The sequence below is a fragment of the Nyctibius grandis genome, chromosome 4 (genome assembly GCF_013368605.1).
Source record: "Nyctibius grandis isolate bNycGra1 chromosome 4, bNycGra1.pri, whole genome shotgun sequence".
NCBI classification, from domain to species: Eukaryota; Metazoa; Chordata; class Aves; order Nyctibiiformes; family Nyctibiidae; genus Nyctibius; species Nyctibius grandis.
Window position 1 is genome coordinate 90,862,172 of NC_090661.1, and position 12,780 is coordinate 90,874,951.

At 43.3% G+C, this 12,780-nt stretch overlaps 1 protein-coding gene across 1 annotated transcript in view; it reads left to right on the forward strand.

Moving 5' to 3' along the window:
• Window positions 1-12,780, forward strand: part of CNNM2 (cyclin and CBS domain divalent metal cation transport mediator 2) — a 123,026-nt gene that overhangs the window by 105,833 nt on the left and 4,413 nt on the right. Inside the window, exons 4-7 of the mRNA XM_068398275.1 lie at window positions 1,870-2,039; window positions 5,412-5,505; window positions 8,007-8,072; window positions 12,101-12,285. Of these exons, the coding sequence (XP_068254376.1) occupies window positions 1,870-2,039; window positions 5,412-5,505; window positions 8,007-8,072; window positions 12,101-12,285 (515 nt within the window). The remainder of the gene's footprint in view (window positions 1-1,869; window positions 2,040-5,411; window positions 5,506-8,006; window positions 8,073-12,100; window positions 12,286-12,780) is intronic.

The window sequence follows — 12,780 nt, forward strand, 5'->3', positions numbered from 1 at the left end:
AAGGATGAATGCCAAGTGCCGCACTGCATGTCTAGAGTCCATCAGATTAACGACTAGCAAGTACACCCCATTAGGAAGAGCTCAGGGAACAAACCAAAGAGGACTCGATACCACTGGCCAGCTGACTGTAATTGCACTCTGGCGCCTTCTCCAGAAAGAGATGCTGGACTTTTTTCAGGAAGGTCTAAACCTGTTCCATGAGACTTTTTGACTCCAAGTGAAAAACTCTCCCGACACATTTAATGCAGACTGCACAGGTGGTTGAACTGTACTTTTAAAAATGGATTTCTGGCTCGCTTGTGTGACCTCCGTTGATGGCTTCAGGTTTCAGAGGACAGTTGTCTTCATCCCAGAACACCTTGATGTTTTAGCCCTTGGGTGGGCAGTCTGGCAGAGAGGCCAGGGCCTTGAATGGTTTCTTGCAGCTGGTATTGCCTTTCGTCGTAAAGTTGGTCCCTTCGCCTCAGATGAGACCTGTTAACAGGAGGGCTTGTGGAAAACATATCTTCCTATTGCTCGTGCTGCCTCTCTTTGACAGATAAAGACTTCTCACATGCAGGCCTGTCAGGCGGGTGTCTTTCACTGCTATGTTCAACATATATTCATGGGTTGAAAATTATAAAGTTGTTTTGTCTCAAGTGTGCCAGCTCCAGTTTGAAATTAGTACTTCCCCTCCTCTAAGATGCAGTAACTGCCTGCCTAGATGCTCCTAGTCCACCTTCATGCTTTATTTTGCCTTGTGACTTGAAAGAAACGTATATGTGATTGGTTATCACATCTCAGCTGAGGGGCAGTAATTCCTTAAAAGGCTTGGACTCCTACGGCTCATGTGCACGTGAGCATGTTGTTGGTGAAAGGAAGCAGTTCAACAGGAAGATGTGGATTTAACAGCAAGCAAGGCATTGTTCATGTAGTGGTACAAGACTTGATGGAGTTCCCTAAACACCTGCTCAACAGACATAGTCTTACAGTGCTGCTTCTCTACTTGTTTTGTGGATGAAAGGAATACGTAGCTTAAATCCAGGTCTGTCTGTGAAGCCACTGCTAAATAAGATGCGAGCTATGGTTTTGGTTTCTCTGTTCTAAATTCAGAATAGTTTCTTTAGCAGATGAAAGGTACTGGGTCATTAGCAGTCCTGTTCTGAAATGAGGTGTTAGGAAAGCTTATCAATTTGCATGTATAAATCTCGACGTCCCTGGCTTAACACTCCTACACAATGATGAGCTTTTCCACTTCAAACAGCTCCTGTTGGGAACACTGAAGAGCAAGTGGATAGGGGATGTGTTCTGTGTGTCAGGCATTAATCCCACGTGGTTTGAACTGACCTGCACTGTCACTCACTTTGAGTAATTCTTCCCATATGAACCATGGCAGCCCCAATTGTGTCTTTGATTTATGTAGAGCATCTATCTAGAGCAACTTTCTAGGCCCCAAACAGGGATTTTTTTTTAAAAAAAAAATGCAATAAATGCAGTAACTTTAATACCTTTTGAGGATGGAAAAAACAAATTCAAAGGTTCTCTGTGCTCCAATTGTAAACCTCTTCCATTTATACAACTCTCCAATAAGCCTGAACGACTGTGACTCTGAACTCTCAAGAGGGCAAGACTGCCTTTTTCTTTTCCTTTTCAGATGAAGACATGGTTTTTGGTTGTTTTGAAAAATACTTCAGCAATAAAAGTTGGGGCATTCCTGGTTTTTTTTCCCCACTTACAAATTTAACAGTCTCAAAAGACAGGAAACCTGCAATTCCATAATGGATCTCTCTGCATCTGTGTGTCTTTTATAGGCAAGTGCTTATTAACGAGTATTGCTAACTTCTTGCCAGGCATATGAAGTGTAATGCCAAGTTCTGTCTTGTGTTATAGAAGTAGAAGCATTTGGTCCATCCCAGATGTCAGAGAAGATCCTTCTCAGGCTGCTAAAACATCCCAATGTCATCCAGGAGCTGAAATACGACGAGAAGAACAAGAAAGCCCCAGAACACTACCTCTACCAGCGAAACAAGCCCGTCGACTACTTTGTTCTCATTTTACAGGTCAGACTTGTGATTATGTAGACATGTGCGTTTTCCTTCATCTCCTGACATATCCCCCTCTATACATCTTCCAGTTATTGAAATTTGTCTTCTTTCAAACATGGGAATGGAGCTATGTCTCCTGGGAACTTCTCCTGCCTCCTTTATGACCTTGCCAACCTTGAAGAGCTCACTCAGCTGCTTTCAGCCTCAGTTAAACCAATTGTGAAGGATAGACAGCACTTCCCACTTCCAGTCATCCATTGAAAGTTGCTTATGCTTCAGGTATCACTAGGATAGGCAATGGCAAAGGAATCTCTGTGTCCAGCTGGCTTGCTTGGAAAATAGGGGCGCAAAAACTGGCATGTCATAGGAGTTTGGCCAGGATGCCTTTCCTCTAATGTGTTTTTTTCCTTTTGCAAAAGAAGGCGTGGGAGTTTGACATTTTTCTGTGTAATTTTGAAGTCTGTACCTTTGGTGGTGCAAGAAGCGCAGGTTTCAGTGGGGCAGTGCGCCGTTTACTGAACTGCTGCCACCCTCCTGCCACAGCCCCTGGGGTTCCTGGGCACCCTGCCATACAAGCACTCACCCTACCCTGAGATGGCTGCGTTTGGGTGGTTTTTAGATTGGAGCCCAAGGTGGTGTGGAAGGACTGTTTTCTGCTTGTTCTGTACAGGATCGCTTCCAGTGGTGGTATCTCCCCAGGTTTTGTTACTTCACAGGAACATTTGAATGGCTAAGTAAAGCTTTACACATAACTTATCTTCATCTAGCACCATTTGAGCAGGAACAGTCCTGTAAGAGAGATTTTACTGGAAAGGTGCTTCTGTTTCTATCCTGCTTAACTGCAATCAGTTTTGGTTGTAAAAACACAAGCATCATAGCTAAAATTGTAACACAGGGCTTGAAATCTTCCTTAATAAGGCCTAAAAAAAAAAAAAAAAGAAAAAAGGAGGGGTGTTTAAACACTGTCAGTGATAAACAATTAGGAAAGCGCTGGAATATGGTATTGTGGATTCAACGTAATTCTCTCTTAAAAAAGGATAATTTTTTTCAAGGGTTTAAGGAGCCACTGGTAGCTCTTTAACTGCTCTTTTTTATGTCCTAAATTGTTGCAATCTGAAATATTCCAGAGGCAAGATAATGTTCCTGAATGAGGTAATGCTGCAAATGTAAATTGAGGACATGAATGATACAAAAGAACAATCAGTTCTTTCTGAGCTATTCTTCAATCAATAAATATTTAGCAAACACAACATGCTAGCTCTGTAATGCATTTGGAAAAATGAGTCTTGCAGTAGGCACATAGTATAAAAATGGTAACAAGGTTGGTTCTGGAAGGATCAAGAGGGGATAAATACTCTGATTTTGTAACTTAAATGGACTTGGGATTATTCTCTCGTGTCAACAGACCAAGAATACCTTCACAGTAAAAGCATGCCAGAACACAAGTAAATGTATATTCTGTGCATTAAATGTACTAATTTAATCTCCGTAGAGTTACTATTTTAGCTGGAATGTCACCTGTTTGCAACAGCTTTTCTCTTAGCTTATGGGAAGTTCTTCTGTAGCAGTTTGAGATTTGGTTTTGTCATTGTGTTTTTTCAGAATTCCTGTTAGAACATTAAACAGTGGAAAACCAGAAACCACACGTGCATGTATTTAAACAGGGCTGAACACATCTAATAGCATGCATAGGGAAGTCTTAACGGCTTTTCAGCTGCTGTGACTATGCCAAGCACGCCTGGTCTTCATATGGCCGCCACTGGGAAGCTTGGAGGTGCTGTGTGTGCTGGTAGAGCAATGGTCTTGGAACTGAAACTCAACTCCTCCTACTACTAACTAGTTTGTATTTAGCTAGTAACTCCAGACTGACTGTATGTGAAGATCAAAGTCCAGTTATGTATGTATTTTGGAGACCTGGTCTTGGCTGGCGAATAACTACGAGCAGTAAGTAGGTGGAGAGCTCTGTTTGTAACCAGTCTTTGCCTGGGTCACGAAATTGTACCTTTTGGAAGGCTTGTAATGAACAAATAAGCTACTTAGTTGTGTTGTGGAGTGAAATTGGTTTTAAAAGGGATTTTATGAAGTGGTTGCTTGTGATAGCAGGAAAGTGGATTTGTGAGCTAGGCACTCTCTTCCTGCTAGGTAGATTTTGTGGGTTTTCTCATCTGGGACAGACAAACTGACTTGGTATCAGGGCTCATGCAGGTTGAGTTCATTTTCATGTTTTTCTGCCTCAGTACAATAAAGTTAAGGGCATTATTATTTATTTTAAATGGTGCTTTGATTAAATAAACACATAAAAATAAAATCTACCTTTTGGACTCATTTTGACCTGATTGTGTCCAGTTGATGTTCTGTCTACTTAGTACGCAGAGGAAGGGGCAGTCTGTCTGCCCTTTCCAGCCTAGACAGAGGGAAAACATTGCAGGTAATTACGTTGTTTGCCTGAAATCCCAACCTTTGTGTAGTTCAGCCTGCATGAGATTTCTTCTGTCTGCAGGGGTGTGCTGTAACTCTCAGTGCAGTACCAGTAAAGATGGATGGACACAAAAATCAGGCCTCACTAAGAAGCCAATTATTTTTGGCTACTTATATACCAAAGTAACTGGGATGTTTGCAGCTATGTTTGATATGGTGGGTTCTGTTCTACAGTCCTTTGTAGGACGTGATGTTAAACATTTGGTTCAGCCCACATCAGAAACAGGTGCACTTGCATGGTAGTGTGGTTTTGTACAGCTTGGGAAGCACTGAGGGTCCTTCTAGGCAAGACCCTGCGAAAGAGCAGGATCTTAAGTTAAGGGTGCTGGAATATGTAAAACTGCTAGAAACCAAGAAAACCACAGTAGCCCCAAGACTGCTCCTTCAGGAATAAGGGCTTTGTTTTTGTGGGAATCTCATCATCAGTGAAGGCAGACAGCCTCCTCACCTGTTGTCTCCCATCTCCCTTTCCTATGTTTATGTTAGAGGGGACTCTTCGTGTGAATGTGAGCTGTGGCCCAAAATGTCTAGGTGTCTCAAGACCCCAAATGACTGTGCTACATGTAAGCTTGTTGTGATACTGGTGGCGTATTTTTTCACTCTGCATTGAGGGAAAGCAGCCTGGCAGCACTTGGAGCAGGGCAGTAGTACCACCCCAAAGTGCTGTGGTGATCCCGCTCCTCTGCAGGGACTTACACTGGCCACAGGGCACCAAAGATGAGGATAGCTCAGGGCACAAGAGTGTGTCGCCCTCCAGGGTCTGTCCCTGTTCAGGCACCATTACAAACTGCAGGGACCATGACACTGCTAGGAATGTCAGGCAAAACTAGTTCAGGGCTCAAGTCTGGTCTTGTGCCTCGAGACCTACTGTCCCTTTTAATTGCAGCTCTCTCTCCTTTTCCTTAACAGGGGAAAGTGGAAGTGGAGGCTGGGAAAGAGGGGATGAAGTTTGAAGCTGGTGCTTTTTCCTACTATGGGGTGATGGCCCTCACAGCATCGCCAGGTATGTCCTCTTACCTTCTGCTTCTGGAATGTGCTCCTGCGCCAGCCTGCCAGTCCTGTGAGTGCGGTGGGAGGAGGCTGTGCAGGGCATCACCCCGCCGTGGTCGTGGGACTGATGTACACGATACCTCCTTGCCAGCGAAACTGCCTGCGTGGCACAGCGCCCCCAGGAGAGGCCTGGGGCAGTGGCAGCGCTGACTCTGAAACCCAATGGCTGGCAGCGGTTTGCCAGCTCTGGAGGCTGCGAGTGTTGGCTTTAGTGATGTGTTTGGTCCTGGAGGACAGCTGTGTAGTTTTGCTCACTGTAGGGTCACAGGGATTGAATTAATGGGAATAAATGATTAGTGGCAGAGGGACATCTAGTGGTGCGAAGTACAAAGGCCCGGTTCGTTTGGGGATGGTTCACTTTACCAGTCTTGTTTCTAAAGCTCTCTTGAGGAAAAGGAGGACAGCGGTGCAAGAAAAGCCATTGCTCCTGTCAGCTTGTGTGGCAATGTAACCAAGAAATGGGCAAGGGGGGAGAGCTGGTGTGTGAGGGCGAGGTGTGAGCCAGTTCCCACCGAGGTGCGAGCCGATTCCTAGCACACAAGTGGTAGCCACACAAGCCACCACCTCACAGGCGCAGGTTGGGGCATTGTCTTATAATCCAGCAAGAGTAGGCTGTAGTGCTGTATTTCAGCATTTGTTGATGTATTTTGGTGCCAGCAGTGTCACCACAAAGATCTCAACCCCAACTGGGAATCCACAGCCCCATTGGGGAGAGCTGGGGTGCTGGTGCTGGCATTGGCCATCTGGGGACCCAAACCCACTTGCTCAGCTTCAGGGAGAGACATTTCTCACTCTGAAATTGGGTCCTCCTATTGCAGCAGGGTTTATGTTCCACTTGAGAGGCAGCTTGTTTTAATGATACGCTCCTGAGCACTCCCTTTACATATGTGTACCTATGTGTATGTACATTAGTGAATGGTGTTGGAAGGAAAATGATTTTGTGAGTTATGAGTATAGCCTTCTTAAACTCTACAGGCAACAGCAGTTCTCTTGGATGTGTGAGCTCACTTCTACAGGCAAGACGACTTCTTCCTTAATTATGTGCACTTTAATTTGATCAGTCTAGCTTACTCCTTTTGAGGCTTGACAGATTTGAAAGTGTGCAGAGCTGAGCAGATTTTATCTGAGCGATAGTAGCAGTGTTCACGAGGAATTGTGACACGTGTGTGTACAACTGCATCATACCCTCAGCTTCGCAGCTCAGCTTTTGCAATATGGGCCAGGCATGGAGCTGGGTTAGGCATGGTCACTTCTACCAGACCTACTCTTGGAAATCTCTTGTGGCATCTCTGTTTTGCCATTGTTCAATTTGAATGTTTTCATGTGGGGTTTTTCTTGTGCTGCTAACTGTCCCCACAACCATGCCAGTTGCCCCAAGTCCTGTGACGTCAAACGATCTCCTGTTTATGTGCCCTGAAATCCATCTTGGATTTTGTCCTGTCAAACATAAGGATGTGCACTATTTTAAATTAATCTCGGCCAACCTTGAATTTGTTTACCTTCGACTGGTTGGCTTTTACCAGTAGCAAACCCCTTATTTTGCTGGCTTTCCCTTCAGGTTCTAGAGAATTTGTTTTATGATGTCTTGCAGCATCCTGAGATTTCTGTTAGGATGAGCTCATAAAAATAAATTCCTGTTGCTCTCTGTAGATAGGAAAGCTCAGTGAAAGTATAAGTCATTGCAGAACAAGAGAAAACTCCTGCTCTTCTTTGTGTCCTAATTAGACTTCACATGCCTGCTCTTCCCACCTAGAACTTGAAGTCAGTAATGAGAGGAAAGCATTAAAAACAAAACAAAACAAAAACACAAAAAACAAACCCCAACCAAACAAAACCCCCCAAAAACCACCACCACCAAAAACCAAAACAAAAAAAAACACCACCAAAAGAGTGAAGCTTTTTTCTTTAACTACAGCTGTGGAGGGATTTGCAGTAACGATGAGCAGTACGGTACCCATCCTGACAGGAATGAGCTTGGAGAATCATCACCTCGCTTAACATTTTACTGAAAACTTAAAGAACTATGAAGTGTCCTTTGGTTTTATTTCTGGTTTTGTCTGACTCCCATAAGGAACAGCACCCATGAAAGCTTCCTCGCTTGTTTTAACTCTTTGCCTTCCAGGCTGGAGTGGGCACCACTACTCCTTTTGAACTATTTTAAAACTGAGTGTACCTTGATGGACTGTTCTGTGCTGGATAACCATTCAAATTAGCAAGTGAAAATTGTTCACTTCACTTCACTGTAATTCCTTAGGCTTGTTTTTTGGTTTATTCCTAAAATTGTTTAATTGTCTTTTTTGGTTTTGCTTTTGTTTTAACCCTTTACTTTTTCACAGTTGATTTGCACTTTTGGTTTTAGTTCTTCAGTGTGTGAACTGGCTCCTTCCCCTGTCGAGTGTGGATAGCTGCCGCCTTTCTGGTCGTGATCTCATCCTTTTTCTCTCCCTTTTCTAGTTCCCTTGTCCCTGTCTCGTACCTTTGTTGTCAGCAGAACAGAGTTGTTAGCAGCAGGTTCTCCAGGTAAATCCGCATGCTTCTATTTTCACCATTCTTGTGACTGCCCTGATGCCATAAAAAGTCAGCTGCAGTCTGTATTTATCTGACCCCTTTGCTCGTTAGGGAGAAGTCCAGCACAGAGTTATGCCTCGCAGGTAGGTATCCTGAACTTTTGTTTATGGTAACTGGTAGCAACATGGCAGAGCTATCAAAATGGGAAGAACTAACAACACGTTAAAGAAAATTTATTTGGTAATGTGTGCTTATTCTTGTTTCTCATCTGTACGCTGGTGGAAAATTAGGATGGGAGATTTTTTAAAAGAAGGTATTCTCCCCCAAGCTGAGGCTTAAAAATTTCTGAAGAAAATGCATTTGGCAGAGGAGAATGTCTGCTGCTGAACTGCCATAAAAGGAAAACTTCTTTAGTGAAAGAATTCTTATATTCTCATACGGGTAAATTCTACGGTTTGTATACAGTCTGGCCATTTCAATTCCTCAAAAGCTTTGAGCTTTCTCTCAGTGAGGTTAATGCCGTGGACTGGCACAGTGATTTACTGAGTGGACGGATTTGCAATGGAATGTGTAAGAAGGTTGTGGGGTCTCCTGTGCAGTTTTATGGTTCCCATTTTGCTTAAGATCTTTCCTTGCTGAATAACCAAGTTGACTGACACAGAAATCCCTTTGGAGAGCAGAGACCAAGGAGGGGACAAATTGGGCCAAAAAGAGCTCTGAGATGTGTTTGAGTGGTTGGAAATTGGGAAGGGTCAAGAACTGAGCTTTGCAGACACTGCATGCACAGAGTAGCTGAGAAAAATGGAAACCCATCAAGAAAGTCTGAAGGACGAGCAAAATCCTAAAATAGTTTGGGCCACAGTGAACATATTTTTTCCTTTTGAAGTTTTCTTTTTTAGATGAAATGTCTTTCCCTAGACCTAAAAGCAAACAAGATAATGATATGCATATTTCAGTGAACCATCTAAACTTTAATACATATCATGCATTTCATAAACTTTCACCATCTGCTTCCTGTATTTTCCTGCTCTTCTTTTTTTCACTTTTGAAAACGTATTTCACCATCAGTCCTCAAATTAGTCTCATGCACATTCCAAGCAAAAACTACAGGTTGTTGCCCTGCAGGGGATTTTTTTCCTGTACTGTTAAAGTTTCCTGCTGCTAAACTTCAAAGAAGGGGGAGAAATTTAATCTTTCTTTAATTAAAGTACGTGATGGCTTTCTTTTAAGCTTGGCAGCTTTGGTTATCTTTTTTAGCTTGGTTCTTTTGTTTTGCCAGGTCTTCTCTTTTTTTTTCCTTTTCCTTGCTACAAATAAATGTATACTTTGCACATGCCAGTTGTTTCTGATATAAATGCCAAGCATATTTTCCTAGCTTTTTCCTTAACCTTAAAAAAAAAAAATCAATAATGGAAAAAAATAGTGGGAAGAATCTCCTTTGAAAGGAACTGATACAGTAAGCCTGGTCACTACGACAACGTGGTACCAGTTTTGATGAAACTCGGACCTTCTGCTGGGTCCTTCTGAAAGGGATCCTGTTGTTTAAACCCAAATTCATCACACAGTTGTATTGATGTTTTGTCTTGTGGTTTGTGCTCTTTATCCCCTGTATAGGAAGGTGAGGAGTGTGGGAAAACCTGGGCAGAAAAGTTCTGTCCAGATCTGGGCTGGCCTGCTAGGGGGCTGGCAGGGCGCTGCTCTGCAGACACAGACCTGCCTGCTATTCTTCTGTTGTCTGCCCCAGAATCACACAGAATCAATCAGGCTGGAAGAGACCTCTGGGATCATTGAGCCCAACCATTGCCCTGACATCACCATGTCAACTAGACCATGGCACTAAGTGCCACGTCCAGTCTTTTCTTAAACACCTCCAGAGATGGTGACTCCACCACCTCCCTGGGCAGCCTGTTCCAATGTCTAATGACCCTTTCTGAGAAGAAATGCTTCCTTATGTCCAACCTGAACCTCCCCTAGCAATTAGCTTCTCTTCTCCCTCCCTGACTTGTACGTGGTCCAGAAGTGATGTCCTTTCCCTCAGATTTTTAGTAATCATACTTTTTTGTTCTGTCCTTTCGTTTCACCTGTCCCTTTTTTTTGGTTGTTTTTTTTTTTTTTAATTTATACTTTGTCATGTTGCTCTCTGTCCTTCTTTGTTTTTTATTAGTAATGTACTGTAAGACCCCTGGTGAAAAGAAAGGGCAGATACAAATCACACTAGTGTAAAGCTGTTCCAGATGGAAACCTTTATCCCGCACAGCAGTGATGCTGTTCTTGTCACACACGGCTGTATTTTGTGTATGCAGGTGGGAAAGACAGGACAAATTCACTCAGCCTTCACAGTTCCGTGTTTTCCAATGGGAATTATGGCATCAAGCCCTGTGTGCAGATGGAGGTTTGGCTCCTGGCAGCAGTTCTTGCAGCCTGCTGTGGCTTTCAAGATGGCAAGTCGGTATGGAGGAAGACCTCACAGGGCTCTGAGTACTTTCCCCTAAGCCTGTACTCGGTGTTGCCATAGGCACCTGCACTAATTCTAGGGTGCAGAAATGGCAGAAAAATTGCCAAGTTGTCAGAACCTGTATTTTTCTGTTCCCTTTTCTAAAATCAAAGGAAGGACAACATCAGAGGGATTTTAAGTGGGAAATAAAACAGGGCAATTCTGCCATGCATCTAGAAGCATCTAAAGTGTTAGGTTTAGGAAGGGCTGGATGCAGAGATGTAAAACAGGCTGTGTCATTTGGGCAAGGAGATATTATATTTATAGTGATTAAGTGGCAGAGGTAGGGTTGAATTTTAGGGAGTTGCTTTTTTTTCAGAAATAAGTTTATATATAGAAAAGTCTTCAAAAAAATTTGAAAAGCTTGGAAGGATATTGTTGCTGATTTGCTCAAAGAGGCTTTGTATCTTAAGATTATATGAAAATGATAATTCAGCTGAGAATAAGGGTCATGTGGTGAGTAGCATAGTTTACATCAAGTTTCAGTTTGGGCTGGCTGAATGAAATTTAACTGCACTAAGATCCAAAAATTCACCAGTCCCAAAGACAGTTCTTTGATCAGTGTGTACTGTGTGTGTACCCAGGGAGAAGTCCACCTGCAGGAGGGCTTGGGATCTCTCTTAGGATGCATTTCTGCCCTCCTGTCTTATGAGTTACTGTGTGGGTGGAAGCTAGGGATGCACAATGTCTGTGGCTTCCTGAGAGCACGTTTACTTGAGATAAACTGTGGCTGATCACACTCACAGGGGACAGCTGCGAGGTTTTCAAGTGAAACCTTGCAGTGCTTAAAGGCCAGTGATAGAAAATGACATGTCTGGTTTACTCCTTTCCTGAACACAGGTTTTTCTCTGCAGCATGGACTGTTTTCCCTGTTTTGCGGGCTGACGTGTACCCTGTGGAGCTTGCTCTCCTTCGTTGAGTTTTTGCCCCTTCAAGCACTGGGAAGTACTAGAGGAAACATTGAAGTAATCATTATGTGGACCACACTCTGGTCCACTAAGGACTCTATCACTCTTAACGATTCTGAAAATGTCTGCTCTAACTCAGGGAACAAGGCATATGTAGATACCAGGTGGAATAAAAGGGGGTAAGGGTTAGCTGGGACTGGCTGTGGATGAGGCTGTGGATGAAAGGTCTCGTATGGAGTTATGATTATAAATCATTAAGGGGAAAAAAAAATCTATTAAGCGTGGTCTGACTATCAAGAGCTCCTGTAAGGGAGCCTTGGGAAATTACCTTTCTCTGGTGGTTACCACTCATCAGCTGAAGCACTGTGACCAACTGTGCACAGGGCATGTCCATTGCAGCGTAAACAGAACCAAGTTCATTTAAGGCATACTCAGTGATGTTGGCTGCCAGCTCTGGACTCAAAATGTACTCTTTTTCAGGGTAATTTGGTTGTTTAGCTGCATGTCTAGTTATGAGTGGATTAAGTATTTGCAGTTCTTTTGTGCTACATCGCGATATATTATGTCCCTTTGAAACTGTTGGCTTTAAATGTTATCTACTTGCTTTAAGAAATTTCTCACTCTTGCCTGTTTCTCAGCTGAAAACAAGTCTCCACCTCGGCCCTGCGGCTTGAATCACTCAGACTCTTTAAACCGAAGTGATCGCATCGATGCAGTGACACCAACGTTAGGGAGCAGCAACAACCAGCTGAACGCGTCTTTCCTCCAAGTGTATGTTCCAGACTACTCAGTGAAAGCACTCACAGACATTCAGTTTGTCAAGGTAGGAAAAAAGCTGGAAAGGCCCCACTGGAAAGCTGGGCTTGGCTGGTAGGATGGAGAGCCTGGGGAAGGGAGGTCCCTCTAGATTGCTTTATGAGTAAATAGGATTATGAAAGCAGCCGTTTAAAAATAACTTTAAATTACTTTTTCCCAATATCTGCTGTCCATTGATTTGTCTTCACCGTTCCTCTCATTTAGGCTTGTAAGTAGATTGGTCACGTAAGTTTCTGGATTTCAGGTCCCTCGAGGAAAGATTAGAGAAAATAACCTCTCTCTGCTTTTAGTCATGAAAGATGTATCCTTGTGACACCTTTGGAGCAGTCCGAAATGGAGACCCTTCATTACCAGTGTCCTTTTCTAAAGGATGAGACATTTTCTGTTGTTTGCAGTTTTTATTCACTTTTGATTTTGGTTTCAGTTTGGGGTTCTTGATCTTACTTTGCAACTTGTCATCCTTCTTCTGCTTGGAGAAGTCTTGAACATTTCTCTTTGTCTT